Source organism: Garra rufa, chromosome 13 (assembly GCF_049309525.1).
Source record: "Garra rufa chromosome 13, GarRuf1.0, whole genome shotgun sequence".
Lineage (NCBI taxonomy): Eukaryota > Metazoa > Chordata > Actinopteri > Cypriniformes > Cyprinidae > Garra > Garra rufa.
In genome coordinates, this window is record NC_133373.1 from 27,783,969 (window position 1) to 27,800,614 (window position 16,646).

At 36.6% G+C, this 16,646-nt stretch overlaps 1 protein-coding gene across 2 annotated transcripts in view; it reads right to left on the reverse strand.

Annotated features, from left to right (window-relative positions):
- Positions 1-1,540: 1,540 nt before the first annotated feature.
- fndc1 (fibronectin type III domain containing 1) overlaps positions 1,541-16,646 on the reverse strand; it is a 47,380-nt gene continuing 32,274 nt past the window's right edge. For both annotated transcript variants that reach the window (XM_073853065.1, XM_073853064.1), the window contains 7 exons: positions 13,264-13,500; positions 9,504-9,612; positions 3,332-3,411; positions 3,207-3,236; positions 2,734-2,895; positions 2,405-2,527; positions 1,541-2,270 (listed from right to left, as the gene is read on the reverse strand). In XM_073853065.1, the coding sequence (XP_073709166.1) occupies positions 2,155-2,270; positions 2,405-2,527; positions 2,734-2,895; positions 3,207-3,236; positions 3,332-3,411; positions 9,504-9,612; positions 13,264-13,500 (857 nt within the window). In that variant the 3' untranslated portion in view covers positions 1,541-2,154. The remainder of the gene's footprint in view (positions 2,271-2,404; positions 2,528-2,733; positions 2,896-3,206; positions 3,237-3,331; positions 3,412-9,503; positions 9,613-13,263; positions 13,501-16,646) is intronic.

Consider the following 16,646-nt stretch of genomic DNA (forward strand, 5'->3'; position numbering starts at 1 on the left):
TTGGTTGAAATGGCGAGGTCACATCTGATTGGTTAAAGAGCACGACTGACGCGGACTGACTCACGTGGGAAAAGAAAAGTATCTTGCAAGAAAGTGTATATGACAGGTTCCAAAAAATATTTGGCAGCACAACTGTTGATATTATCCAACATTGATCATTCTAATAATAAATCAGCATATTAGAATGATTCCTGAAGGATCGTGTGACACTTAAGACTGGAGTAACAGCTGATAAAAATTCAGCTTTTCATCACAGGAATAAATTCTATTTCAAAGTATGTTAAAATATATTAAAAAAACAAAAACATTATTTTATTTTGTAAAAACAATTTGCAATATTACTGTTTTTTCTTTATTTTTAATCAAATAAATGCAGTCTTGATGAGCATAAGAGACTTCTTTAAAGACTATTACAAGTCTTACTGACCCCAAACTTTTGAACGGTAGTGTATAAAAAAATAAAAATATAAATAAAATAACATATCAAGGAAAAAAACATGTAACATGGGCAGCATTAACGCGTTTAATTTGTTCACTACTTTTTGCCAGCCCTCTCTCCTTGCTTTTCCAGCCTTTGCAGTATTCCCTTGCATTTTAATTAAACTCTGAAACTCCTGAAATCCCTCAATCAAGAGTTCTTGCTCTGCTGCAGAAAAATACTGAGCTCGCTCCTTCGTCATGTTCGCCGACCAATCAAAGCGTTGCCGATCAATGTTTCTACTATCGATACGTAGCCCCTTTTAAGCCACCCAGTGATCTCAAATAACTTCATCCAGCTATACTAATCATCAACAACAGGTGCGTTCGGAGAACCGGAATAGCGAGCTCATAGTTAGCGTGATGATTTGATCTTGGATGTGTCATTTGATCCTGGATGTAGTAAGCGAGGTACGAAGAACGGACCCCAGGGGAGCACATGGCCAACACAAACAAAGACACAGCCAGGCGTTCAGGCACAAGACAAACAAAGAGACATTATACAAAGACAAGACTGTCAAGACTGTCAGGGCAGGACCCTGACACATGACCTAAATGAAAATAGTCGGGACTGGAACTTGGGACACCCGAGCGATGCCATTTGTTGGGGTGCTGCCCATGAGGCCTTCAGCGCTGGCGTAAATGATCACTTAACTGGATGCCGCCTTTTTAGGCCAATAAACTCATCCCTACACCTACCCGAATAAATACTATATTTTAAATTATTTCTTTACATTTAAAATTATTTCCTTAATTTTTATTGAAAATAAATGCCTTTCTGATGTGACATGAGATGTGAAAAGGTGAAAAGTGAGATGTGAAAAGAACAAGTTCGGCAAAAGGTGGATTAGAACTCGGATCGATTGCATCAAAATGACACCCCTACACGTTTTACCACTTACGCCACTGGAGCCATTGTTTAGTGAGTGCCTTTTGTAATGTTAACTAGCCCAACCACACGCTGGTGGGTGCAATAGGTGTGAATAGCCTCTGCCAACAAGTAAATGTAAATAGACATTCCGAAGTTAGTTACCTTATTATGGATCAATGGGAGATGAAAAGGTTACATTTTCTCCATAGCACCTTTATTTTAACCATTCCTGAGCAAATAAAAATATAGATTTTTTTTTTCAATCTGCCCTAATATGGGCAATACTTTCATGCCAACTTTTGTTCAAAAAGAGGGTAATACAAAAATGTGCGAGTACAAAACCTCAGCAAGTTATATAAACAACAGCAAACATCGCTCACAGAAAATTTGTTACATCATTGCAAATGTCAGCTTCCCAGACATTACATAGTCACTTGATGTTGTGCTTTGATATTTAATTAGCAACTAATTTGTGTTTCTTTGAAATTATTGTAAGATAAATATTCCGGGTGGAATGGAATGTGAAATAATTACTATTACGCAACACATGAAAATAAAACATTGTTAATAAACTCAAATACACATGCTGCAATTTCCTCATATACAGACTGATTTTTAAAAAAAGTGCTTGATATCGCATATGTAGAAATATTAGTGTTACTCAAAGAACTATATTCCTTCCATCAGAAGCAGTTGTTATATGATTTAGGTTTGAAAGCCATGTTGAGTGAATGACTTGCAGATACAGGGACAGAACACGTGGAGTGTGATTGCCTGTGGAAATGTCCTCTTGGAGTTTTTCCCTGTTACCACTTTCCAGGGATTGGAACTCCACATTCATACCATCCAACGAAAGGATGTGGTGTGCGCCTGCCGATGGGCCCGAAAATCACTGGCTCTTGTCTGTATGACCGATAATATCCTGAAATCCACAAACGGCATCATGTTACACTGCTGACCGTTTTTCTTAAGCGGTAGTAAGTAAACACCCAATGACATGATGATTTGAGGCTTAAAGTGAAGACAAACTACAGAGCACGCTCTTATATGTCGTACCTTGAGCTGTGGGTAGGTTAAGGGAGAGATTGTGTGGTCCTGTCCTTCCATCTCGATAGGAGTCCACAAACTGGCAGTGGTCCTCCCCATTGCCAAATGTATCAGCAATGCTGTAGAACGGTTCTGAAATGGAAAACAGTCGTAGCTTGAGTATCCCTCAGGATAAACCTCAGACAGCGCCTTGTGTTTGGCTGAGGGAAACTGTGGTTTGGATCAGATTGTTCCAAGGCTTTTAGGCCAGCGCTCCAAAAAACAAGGCGCTTCATATTACAGACAATAATAATTAGATTAAAGTTTTAAATGTATTATGTTGTAAGAAAGGTCAGCACCTCTCAGTCCATCTCCCATGAAGATCTTATAGCGCAGTGAGTTGCAGAGGACGACGCCGACAAACTTCTTATACCAGGTGCGCTTGACAAACTGACTTCCTTTACAAGAACTGTGGGCGGAGTTATACCTGAATGAGAATGGGATCCAGATGGGCTCACCACCTAAAAAGGAAATGAATGTCAATTACAAATATTTTTAGTATTAGGGCAGTACTGTTGGGAAATATCATTAAAAAGGTAATGATCCCTTTGAAAAGGCCAGCTTAGATCAACTGTTTTTTGCTGGTTAGTACAAACCAAACCATCCCAAGTCAAAATCTGGTTGGTTGACCAAGGTATTGCTGGATAAATTAGTTTAAAAGCCTTGTTGGGATACCAGCATTAAAATAAAAATCATATGCTGGTCTTTTCAGCTCATAAATTACTTAAAACATACAGAGATATAATTATGTATCTGTGTTGGGATCTCTTACCTGGGGGTCTTTCTATTAGCAGGGGATCATCTAGATAAAAAAAAAAAAAAAAGAAATGTTTTGATATTTATGAACATTTTTGAATCCAACTAACCTTATGTGGGTTCAGACAAAAGAAGACTCACCTGATTCTGTGATATATGTTAAAGTTTCACTGATTGGCCCCAGTCCAAAAATATTCTTTGCTTGAACTTTGAAGTAATACCTGAGAACAAGAATGGAAACATGTATGTATTAAATCTGTCATTTTTAAAGGGGTTATGAACTGAGGAATCAAAGCTCCCTTGATATTACTATACTATAAAAACAACATGTAAGTTTCAGAACTCTAAACTTTCTCATTAGTCTAAAAACAGCTTATATTGAAGCTGGTCTGCCAGTGTAATGAGGATCCATACTGCATCAGTAAGAACTTGGTCATTTGTTCACTTCATTTTACAGCGGATTCATTTACAAACAAAGCACAATTCGACAAAGGATTGGCCAAAAGATTGAAACTAAAAGACAAAGCTGTGCCACTATTTTGAATGCAACAGTAGTGTCGCTCCAAATGTGGTCACTATTGCTTTGTCTGTTATTACAGATCGATTGATATGTACTGAGTCTTTATGTGTTTTTAACCTAAATCCCAGCAAGTCCATCTTTGAAGGATGTAGGCCGTCAAACATACTGTACACAACTATTAGCCAATCATAGCAATAAGCATTTACTTTCAAGTCTACAATCTGCCATGCCTTTTCAAACAGAGTTCCGTTCTGATGAGGGGGGTCAAAACAGAACAGAAAATAGCCTATAACTTCTAAATTATGAGGTTTTTGATATAAAAAATCTTGATAACATTATAAGTGAACCGCAGAGAACAATAAAATAATAAAAAGGGCAGTTCATGACTGCTTTAAATCATGGTTTGCTGTCATGAAGAGTCTATTTTTACAAAAACACTTTACGTACAGTCAAGCCCGAAATTCACCCTGATTTTTAGCTCCCTCCACAGATTCTCAATCGGATTCAAGTCAGGACTCTGGCTGGGCCACTGCAAAACGTTAATGTTTTTGTCTGCTAACCATTTCTTCACCACTTTTGCTGTGTGTTTTGGGTCGTTGTCGTGCTGAAATGTCCACTGGTGCCCAAGGCCAAGTTTCTCTGCAGACTGCCTGATGTTGTTGTTGAGAATTTTGATGTATTGCTCCTTTTTCATCGTGCCGTTTACTGTGATTAGGTTCCCTGGTCCACCGGCTGACAAACACCCCCAAAACATTAGGTTCCCACCACCATGTTTGACAGTGGGGATGATATTCTTAGGGTTGAAGGCTTCTCCTTTTTTACGCCAAATGAAGGCTACATCATTGTGGCCAATCAATTCAATTTTTGTTTCATCTGACCCTAAAACAGAAGACCAGAAGTCTTCTTCTTTGTCCAGATGAGTATTTGCAAAGGCCAAGTGGGCTTTTGTGTGCCTTATCTGGAGAAGTGGTGTCCACCTTGGTCTGTGCCCGTGGAACCCAGCGGTGTGCAGTGTCCGTTGGACTGTCTGCCTTGAGATGTTGCCACCAGCAGAGCCCAGATTCATCAGGATGGCCTTGGTGGTGATCCTTGGATTCTGTTTTTTCCTCTCTCACTATCCAGTGCGGAACGCCTTGTATTTTATATTATTTTATATTATATTATTTTGTATTTTAATAATACTTTGGACTGTAGCCCCTGAAACTTCAAAACATTTAGATATGGTCTTATAGTCCTTTCCTGACTTGTGAGCAGCCACAATGCGCAGCCGCAGGTCCTCAGTGAGCTCCTTTGTCTTAGCTATGACTGTCCACAAACCAACAGCAGAGAGCTTCTGTTTTTCACCTGTTGAGTTGATTAAAACAGCTGTTCCCAATGAATCAGGGTAATTAGGATGCTTTTATTTAGAATAATTTAATTTAATTAGAACAGCTTGGACTATTTGAAAAGGTATAGAACTTTGGATTATCCCATAGACTGTGACAGTTTGCAAAGGGTATGAATAATTTTGTACATGCCACTTTTTGTTCAAATGTAAATAAAAGCTGAGAAATATTTTTTTCCACAATGATGCCTCTTGTACATTGTCTTATTATCTTTTGGGAGCAGCCTGTGTCATTTCCGGTCAAAAAAAAACTTGCTGGTTGAATAAAAATAACTTTAAGTCAAAATTTGCCTGGCCTATGAATAATTTCGGGCTTGACTGTATACTGTATATAAAACTCAACTGAACACTCACTCCTAATGTTACAATGAGAGCATAAAGATTGAATGGCACAGACGTAGTAAAAGTGGAAAGAAAGGGAGAGAAAATGTAAAAAAGAAAAATGAAAGAAAAAAAGAAAAATGAAAATGTGTAGGAAAATAAAAAAGAAATAAAAGAAATAAAAGAAACAAGTATAGGAAATAAAACACTGTTAAAAAAAACCTGAAAATGTACTGGTAATTGTCTGCCAGGACATTATGCAGTAATTTTACAAATAACTGTTAGCGGCTAACAGTAATATTTCCGTTAAATTTAAAATAGGTTAGGAAAAAATGAAAAGAATAAAGGAAAAAGAAAATGAAATAGATTAAAAAAGGTTGGAAGTTGAAAAGAAAAAGAGTAGAAAAAAGAAAAAACAAAAGGGCGCTGTTAAATTGTGCGTTAATAAAACGCATGCATGAGAGAAAGTTACAAGAGTGAGCCTTTGGCAAAAGAGAAGGCTAACAAAGTGTAATGACAAGACGAGACTGCATGTGAAGGAGTGAGCGAGAGAATAATACATCAACATCAGACAAAACCTCTTTGTGACAAATACCAGACCCTGAACACTTATTCAGCCCTGACTCTGGCACATCCTTTACCTTAGAGGATAAATTAGACAAGTTAAAAAATTAAGACGTGTGATAAAGTTCAAAGGGCAGCACTAACAGCACTTACAGCCTTCTGTTCTGCCAGTGAGAGGCTGTTCAGTAAGCTCACGCTTCACTTGGTTTAACTCAGGACCCGTTTAATGACATAAAATCAGCACTGCTGGATCAAATTAGCAGAGCCACGTGGAAACTCTGACCAAAATAAAGAGAAAATGGACAATTACAGTCAGACCGCCAGAGGAAGAGTGGGAAAGCGGCCTGTCATATTTCAACTAGGATCTGTGTTGTACTGTTTGTGTGCCCATGTGTAATTTTTCTTGTCCTTTTGACCATATATTATTAAGGATTTGCGTATGTGCATGTGGGTCTTATTTTTCCTTGTTCTCCTGACCATAATTTTTCGTGGAACTGATGCATGCTCCAGTCTCAATAGGGCATCCAAGTGGTTTGTCATTGTTACTTTGACTAAGAAGGAGCTGTTATTGTCTGCAGTCTAGACTATTTACCTAGTTCTAAAAGCTATTACAAATCATTCAGAAAACTTATCAACACTTCATAGCTGAATTATAAAGTTGTCAGTCACTGAGCTCGGCTGAGAGGCTACAATAACAGAGGCTTCTAAATGAATCCCAGAGGACAATAAAAACAACTTCATTCTCACATTCCACACTTATGAACCAAACATCTCTAATGAGTGCGTATGCATTCATGTGTTTTCTCAAGGTAGTGATGGAGAGAGTGCATCTGCCTGTCTGGGAAAGTGTACAAAACAAATGTCAATCAAACCTGGCGCGTTTCACACAGCTGCATGCATTTATGTACAGGTCCAGACGAGATCTGCGCATGCTTTTTGCATTTTCTGCACTGATTTTAAAGCTAAATGTGTGCTGAACTTTGAAATCATAACTTAATCATCCAAAACATTTCTAAATAAAAAATAATGGTTTCTATTTAATATACAATAAAATATTTTTTTTCCTATGATGCAAAGCTGAATTTTCATCAGCCATTACTCCAGTCACATGATCCTTCAAAAATCATTCTAATATGCTGATTTATTACTAAAACAGTTCTGCTACCAAATATTGTTTTTGGAACCTGTGGTAATTTTCCAGGATTCTTTGATGAATAATAAGTTAAAAAGAACAGAGTTTATTCAAAATATAAGTATTTGCTACCAGTTTTTTTTTTTTTTTTTTTTTTTATCAATTTAACACATCCTTGCTGAATAAAAGTAATAATTTCTTTAAAAAAAAAGAAAGAATAAAAATGTACTGACCCCAAACTTTTAAACAGTAGTGTATATTGTTAGAAATTTTTTTTAAATAAATGCTGTTCTTTTTAACCTTTTTAATATTTTTTTCTGCAGTTTTGATCAAATAAATAGAATTATGACCATAAGAAACTTCTTTAAAATACATTAAAATCTTACGGATCCCAAACTTTTGACCATCAGTGTATATTCATACACCGGTTCCCATTTATAGCTCTGCTCTGCTGCATAAAAACATCAGTCGATTTTTTCGCATTGGTCTGAATAAAAACAGCAGACAGGCTTATTGAAAACTCTCTTATTCTCATTCTCTGCAAACAGGAGGCGCTTTTGGAGCAGCAGAAATAGTGCTTTCCCCGGTAACGGCTGTAGACAAAGCAGCGCTCACAAATACTTTACCAGGCATTATCCACCTTGTGGCCATGTGTAAATTTTATAGGTCTGGCTTCATCCGCATTCAGGTATTTGTAGCTGTACAAAACAGCCTGTTTTGCTGCTTAATACTGCAAATTTTTGTGTCTTAGTATATTATTTTAATGTATTATCTTCATTATGAACACACTGTTTTGTAGTGCCAACAGTTTTACCATTTACTACACTTTGTTATTATTCTCGTTATTTCCCATAGTGGCTAATGAAATGGAAGTCTCACCAATAGGCTTACTTCTGTATTTAAGAATAAGGTGGATAGGAAAGATGAAATGAAAATTGCTTTTCTGAAGACAGTTGGTTTCATTTAAATACACATTCATATAAAACATCTGCGTTTGATTTTGAAATGCGCAGTGCTTATGTTTATTCAAGGAAGTCAAAGCCTTTTGGAAAATCTATTTGTAGCGGTCAGTTTTGATATTGTGGTAGGCCGCCACAAATAAATCAATGTATGGGAAACACTGCAGGCGGTCAAATTCTGTGGGACAGATTATGTCTGCTGTAATGCACCAATGATTAGTGAAGAAAGCATTTCGATGGGTCTGGTAAGCAGAAATGACTTCACATTTGTGGGAAATATCCAGATAGCCCATAAACACCTCCCTTATCTACTGCTGCAAAAATGTGTAGGCAGGGGTTTACAGTGTTACAGCAAGAGCAACATTCGAGAAACACACACATGTTGACACAGTACAGGTCTGTGAATATGATTGAAATTGAGTCTTGGCCAAAAGCCGGCAGGTTCTGATGAGTTTTCCACAGCATAAAATAGCAGTTTATATAGCTCTTGTGAAAAGACAAAAGCTTTAATGATATTTCAACATACTTTAATAAATAAATAAATAACTGAGAGAAAATATGCAAATTACATTTGTTAAAGGGGATATCAGATGCAGTTGCATATAAATGTGAGAAGAAAGGGGTGGGGTGAGCAGTAGCTCATTATCATTTAAAGAGACATGCACTGAAATGGGTCAGTGTGAACAGAGCTGTTTTTGACAAGCTAAAAAGGTGTTGTTTTACATGACCATTGAGGAATTTTAATGGAAGTGTGTTAGATATTTCACGAAGATCCTAAAGAATCATACCAACTTGTGGAAAATGAGCATCTGATGTCCCCTTAAAACTTCTTGCCTGAGTTTGATTTATCAGTTCCAATCTGCGCCAAAGATTCCGATTAGTTAAAAATCACACACAAAACAAAATGAGACCGATGTGATGTCAAACTGAATATATGCGTTAACGAGTTAACTCTGACAGCCCTACTAATTATTTATTAGTCCCCAGCTCCCATGTATCAACTTGTCACATATTCAACTACATCTTAGATCAGTTATCTTGTCAGAGATAGTTTAAGACTTAGCAAAAGATGTTTGAGAAAATATACCTCACTATTTCAAGAAGATGTTGCACAACAAGATAAAGATAAATGATGCACTCATATAAATTTATGTTCAATAAAGTGAGTGGTAATGATTTCATAGCTTAGTATACCAGCAAGCCTCACAGACAGCTTCCCAGTATGTTGTTGAGTTCATGGATTAAGCATGATTTAGGAGAGTTCCCAAAAGATCTTCACTGAGACCTGCTTTGTATTTGTATTTTGTATTGTGGACTATAGAACACAGATGCTTAAATGTGCAAGTACAAACATGTTAAAGCTTATAATTGTTTATGAATTGATGATATGTTTGTATCTGTGTGCATGAGTTCTGTCACATGCTGGAACGCACCTGGAGTTAGGCTTGAGATTTTCAACAGGAAGGTGGGTTCCACTTGAGGCTCTGGTTGACCATCTGTCTTTTATGACATCATCATAGGATGCACTGTGCACCAAGTAGCCTATAAAAGAGAGGGTGAACAATGAAATCATACTTTAAATCTGAGAGATTCAAACACATTTTAATACATGAGCATGTACTGGTCATGTCTGCACAGGAATTCCTCAGTATAACCCCAGTTACTTATTATGCCATGGAAGGACTAACTCCTGCCAAGGCAGCTGGATGTATATAAAGCACATGCGTGTATTTTCCATCATTTAATATGAAAGAGAGAGGCAGTGCAGGAGTAAAGCTTTATGAAAGAAGCGAGAATGACTGAAAAGGAGTGAAGTGGATAGGAGAAAAAAATATATACATTATACAGTGGTGTCAAAAAGTGTTGGCCCCCTTCCTAATTTTTTTATTTTTTTGCATATTTGTCACACTTTAATGTTTCAGATCATCGAACAAATTTAAATATTAATCAAAGATAACACAAGTAAACACAACATGCAGTTTTTAAATGCAGGGTTTTTTATTATGAAGGGAAAACAAAATCCAAACCCACATGGCCCTTTGTGAAAAAGTGTTTGCCCCCTAAACTTAATAACTGGTTGGGCCACCCTTAGCAGCAACAACTGCAATCAAGAGTTTGCGATAACTTGCAATGAGTCTGTTACAGCGCTGTGCAGGAATTTTGGCCCACTCATCTTGGCAGAATTGTTATAATTCAGCCACATTGTAGGGTTTTCAAGCATGAACTGCCTTTTTAAGGTCAGGACTTTGACTAGGCCACTCCAAAGTCTTCATTTTGTTTTTCTTCAGCCATTCAGAGGTGGATTTGCTGGTGAATTTTGGATCATTGTCCTGCTGCAGAACCCAAGTTCGCTTCAGCTTGAGGTCACGAACAGATGGCCGGACATTGCCCTACAGGATTTTTTGGTAGACAGAAGAATTCATGGTTCCATTTATCACAGCAAGTCTTCCAGGTCCAGAAGCAGCAAAACAGCCCCAGACCATCACACTACCCCCACTATATTTTACTGTTGGTATGATGTTCTTAATCTGAAATGCTGTGTTACTTTTACACCAGATGTAATGGGACACACACCTTCAAACAAAAAGTTCAACTTTTGTCTGTCCACAGAGTATTTTCCCAAAAGTCTTGGGGATCATCAAGATGTGCTCTGGCAAAACTGAGACAAGCCTTTATGTTCTTTTTGCTCAGCAGCGGTTTTCGTCTTGGAACTCTGCCATGCAGGCCATTTTTGCAGTCTTTTTCTTATAGTGGAGTCATGAACACTGACCTCAACTGAGGCAAGAGAGGCATGCAGTTCTTTAGATGTTGTTGTGGGGTCTTTTGTGACCTCTTGGATGAGTCGTTGCTGTGCTCTTGGGGTAATTTTGGTTGGCCGGCCACTCCTGGGAAGGTTCACCATTGTTCCATGTTTTCGCCATTTGTGGATAATGGCTCTCACTGTGGTTCGCTGGAGTCCCAAAGCCTTAGAAAGGGCTTTTAGCCCTTTTCAGACTGATAGATCTCAATTACTTTCTTTCTCATTTGTTCCTGAATGAAAAACACTTTTTCAAACAGGGCCATGTGGGTTTGGATTTTGTTTTCCCTTCATAAAAAAACCCTTCATTTAAAAACTGCATGTTGTGTTTACATGTGTTATCTTTGATTCATATTTAAATTTGTTTGATGATCTGAAACATTAAAGTTTCACAAACATGCAAAAAAAAAAAAAAAAAAATCAGTTCACACCACTGTGTATACACAAGAAGATTATTAAGGGAACAAGTATGTATATGCATATGCATACACTAATAAATACATACGTGACCCTGGACCACAAAAGTGGTAGCACAGGTATATTTGTAGCAATAGCCAAACATACATTGCTTGGATCAAAATGATTGCTTTTCTTTCATGCCAAAAATCATTAGGGTATAAAGTAAAAATGTTACATGAAGATATTTTGTACATTTCCTACCATAAATATATCAAAACTTAATTTTTAAGAACTTTATTTGGACAACTTTAAAGGCGATTTACTCAATATTTAATTTTTTTTGCACCCTCAGATTCCAGATTTCAAATAGTTGTATCTCAGCCAAATATTGCCCTATCCTAACAAACCACACATCAATGGAAAGCCTATTTATCAGCTTTCAGATGATGTATAAATCTCAAATTTAAAAACATTCCTATGACTTGTTTTGTGGTGATTTGTAATTAATGATCAAAATAAATGCTTTAGGTCTACTAACGCATTAAGCATTGTGAAACCCCTACAGTAATATGAGATTGTCTTGTGTGGTTTTATTCAAGAGCATGTGGACGTTATTTTTCATGTGTTGAAAACATTGCTCCATTCATCTAAGCAACTTTATCGGTTGTCAGTTGGCAGGGAATCCCCTGCATTAAAACCTCAACACACATCATATCATGACACTAACAGTGGCTGTGGGAATTGCCTCCCTGTTTGTGTGAATCAGGATGAAACTGTCAGGATCAATATGTTAGAGAAGTGTTATATATAGCTTTGTGTTTGAAAATGCACTTTAAATAGAAACCAGACGGGATGTAAGGCAGTTCCGCATACTACACTTGTTTGTGGTATTTCAATGCGCAATCCTTATTTACCAATTATACAAACTAAATTACGAATTTTGAAAGAAGCTAAAATATGCCATCATAATTTAAATTAAAGGGATAGTTCACCCAAAAATGAAAATTCTGTCATTAATTACTCACCCCCAGACCTTCAGTCATCTTCAGAACACAAATTAAGATATTTTTGATTAAATTCAAGAGCTTTCTGACCCTGCATAGACAGCAACGCAACTACCACTGATGTCACATAAATTATTTCAACGTGTCAGTTGCGTTGCTGTCTATGCAGAGTCAAAAATCTCTCGGATTTAATCAAAAACATCTTCATTTGTGTTCTGAAGATGAACAAATGTCTTACAGGTTTGGAACGACATGTGGGTGAGTTATTATTGACAGAAAATATCTTTCAAAATATCTTCTTTTATGTTCCACAGAAGAAAACAAATCATTAATGGTTTGGAATGACATGAGGGTGAGTAAACAGTGACAACATTTTTATTGTTGGGTGAACTATCCCTTCAACATAATGCTATTACCAAACAAAGAAAGCATGCAGACGATTAGCTAATTGCATAGCTGTCTTTCTCAATTTTCAAATGACAAAATTCATGTTGACATGTCTGCTGCGTCTTTTTCTCTGACAGTATTGTGTGCTGTAAATCTTTTTCAGTGTTGCTATCAAACAGGCCCATGCATGATTAACTTTCTTCATAAGATATTGCTTGCACATTGCTGATAGAGAAACAGAACACTGTAGGATGATCCTTAAACCCAATTGGGTGTTTTTCACTCCTGTTTGATGCATTCTAAGAAATTGCTGCATATTTGGTATGTTGGAAAAAGCAGCTGAATCTCAGTCCATGGAAAATAAAACCACTCATCGAGCATAAATCAAGTCACAAGTAACTTGTTAAGTTTAACAGAGTCATTCTTCAGATGTGATCTTGACTTTAATCATAAATCCTAAACCAGATCTCCAAACACTGATTAAATGATATGAAATTATATTAGATATCTTTGGATATTCCATTTAGCAAACATTGTGGTGAAACTTAGACTTAGTGAAGCACTTTTTAAATAATAAAACAGGAACTGCTACAGACTTTCACTCACCAGACACCATGTCATCTTTCAGTGGAAGCGCCCAGTCCAAAATCACAAAGGAATGACAGCCCTCCATAGCAACCACTGTGACATTATGGGGTTTGTTTTTAGGTGGCTGCTTTTGATTGATAGATTGTTGGTCCTTCTCCATCAAGTCTGCTAAGACATCCACTTGAAGGTACTCCAGAGCCTCGGTCAGGGAGCAGGGAGCTCCAGGGTCCTTACGGATGTAGTTTACATATGGAGCTGAGAGCAGGCAGGGAGGAAAAGAAGAAAAAGGGAAAAGATGTCAATTTAAGAAATAGGCTACGTGAAGGCAAATGCAATGTTGCTACTTTATCTAAACTGTTATTATAGTTCTATCATCATGACAACTCTCTAAAGATTTTAGCATTGTAATGGATATGACAATGTTAATGTGTTTGGTTTTTGTGGAAATTGCTGCTGCTGGTGGTTATTGCTGTTGTTGTAGATTATGCCAATACTCCGTTATGCTGCTCGAAGTATTTAAGACATACTGCTGCTGTACGAATAGCATATATAACAACTTCTGTAGGAGATCTATACAAGTGGAGCTGGGGAGGTGGAGGGTTTCAGAGTATTTCATAATGCCTTATAATATTTGGTTTGTCTCCCAATTTCTTTAATGGCAGCAACACTTGTAATAGTGCTGATTGTACAAACCCAGTCAAAAGATTTTGAACAGTAAGATTTTTTTAATACTTTTAAAGAAGTCTCTTTTGCTCACCAAGACTGCATTTATTTGATCCAAAGTACAGCAAAAACAGTAAAATTTTGAAATATTTTTACTGTTTAAAATAACTGCTTTCTATTTGAATATATTTTAAAATGTTATTCATAAGCTGAATTCTTAGCATCATTACTCCAGTCACATGGTCCTTCAGAAATCATTTTAATATTCTGATTTGCTGCTCAAAAAACATGTATTATTATTATTTTGAAAACAGCTGAGTAGAATTTTTTTCAGGTTTCTTTGATAAATAGAATGATTAGAAAAACAGCATTTATCTGAAATAGAAATCTTTTGTAACATTATAAATGTTTTCATCATCAGTTTTGATCAATTCAAAGTATCCTTGATATATAAAAGTATTGATTTCTGTAATTTATTTCCCCAAAAAACTCCAAACTTTTGAAAGGTATAGTGTATAATGTTACAAAAGCTTTTTATTTCAGATAAATGTTGATCTTTGGATCTTTCTATTTATCACAGATTCCTGAAAAAATGTACTCAGCTGTTTTTAAATATTGATAATAATAATAATAATAAAAATGTTTCTTGAACAGAAAATAAACACATAAGAATAATTTCTTAAGGAGTTGAGTAATGATCCTGAAAATGTAGCTTTTGATCACAGGAGTAAATTACATTTTAAAATATATTCAAATAGAAAGAAGATATTTTAAATAGTAAACATATTTCACAATATTACTGCTTTAGCTGTATTTTGGATCAAATTAGCAGGCTTAGTGAGCAGATGAGTATTCTTTAAAAAACATCTTACTGTTCAAAAACTTTTTACTGGTAAACCCAATGATCTAAACATCAATAAAAAGTTTTTGGACTTTTGGATTTTGGACTGTATTATGTCAACTGTATTTGTATTTGACTGTATTTGATCATAAATACAGTAAAAACAGTAATACTATGAAATACTGTAATATTATTTTCTGTTTTAAAATGTAAGTTATTTCTGTGAAGGCAAAGCTGAATTTTCAGCAGCCATTACTCCAGTCTTCAGTGTCACATGATCATTCAGAATTATTATTATTATTTTTTTTCATAAATCGTTTCTCATTAGAGTTAAAAACAGAAAAAAAATTGTGTTGAATTTTTCAAATGTGTGTGTGTGGAAAGCAAGATACAGAATTTTTTTCTTGATTCTTTGATGAGTAAAGAGTTCAAAAGAACAATTTATTTGAAATGTGTAACATTATAAATATATACTATCACTTTTGACCAATTTAATGCATCCTTGCTGAGAAAAAACTGTAGTGTAGTGACAGATTGGCATTCAATTTGTCCGTTTGCAACAACAAGTAATACAAAAAGGTTTGTAAACGTCCAAGAACATTTGTGCAAACTGACAACAAAAAACTTGATTTGGTAAGCATTACATTTCTGTTGTATTGTTTGCATTAGCTTGTTGCCCTAGTTTAAGAATGTATCCAATTTACTCTTGCTTGTGGTTGCAGACAATAAAAGCTACCATTGTTGATATTTTGATGTAGACTTTTTCCTGTTGGCTCAATGAAATTTTGTTATTTCTGTCGTCCCACACAGTGCCAGCTGGATCCACAGCTGCGAACACTTCCAGAACCCCCCCATCTGATCGGGCCACAAGATTCACACCTGGAGCTAATCAAAAGCTCCATGTGATGTTGACCCTGATACAGAACAAAAAACACACTTCTGTGCATGTGCCTCCGCCGAGACCGACTGAAACTCAAACGCACAGGCTGCACTCGATACGGGTGATAAACCAAAAGCCACAGTACAGTGTGTGAAGAGGAAACCACTGATGGGGAGAAAAACTGAACATTGTATAAGAATAACTGTCAACACATAACATCCATGCACTTCTTATTTACAGAAAGCAGCTACCGCATTCGCACCTACAGAGAGTCGACTCTGTATGCCAAGGTGGAAGCAAACACAACAGAGATGTGCTCAAGCATATTAAAGCCATAAATATTTAAGGAGACGTCTGAGGTTTGAGCCAGAAGGAAGCCGCTCTCAGCTGATATCAGCACATTTAGCTTATGTCGTTTTATTTAGGGCTTCTTTCTTGACATGTTTCTCTGTTTAAATGGCTGGCATATGTGTAAGTATTTGCCTGTTGTGCAGCCCAAAGTCTGGAGTGTTAGGATTTATCTCTCCATGCATTGAGGATGAGACATTTTAGCAAAGAGCAGTGTTTTCTATGTTCCTGGAGCCGATTTTTATAGGTATGACGCTTGTTTTGGTGAAGCAAGACCTCGTGATGTTGACTTCTTTTAAGCGCTTCTCCTCAATCATAGCCGAGTTCCACTTGCCCCATAATTTTATTGGATGACAGCTTCCTCAACTTTATTTTACTGTGACTTCAAGTACCTCCTCTTGTACCCATTAGTACAAATATCAGCATTATGAGGCCAAATGCTGTAGCCACAGCCTGGAACATGCAGTATTTCTATACAGGCACAGCTTGGTTCCTCGGTTCTTTCAATAATCATGCTTCATATTTGAAAAGCTCAGTGGTGCTTCTGGCTCCAGTGGTCTAAATGGTGCTGTTATCTCTAGTTCCTCGCTGGGCATAGCCATTTTATAATACTGCAATATAAATGCATTACTATCACCAACCTAGGGACCATTGAGGGCCCCCCTCATA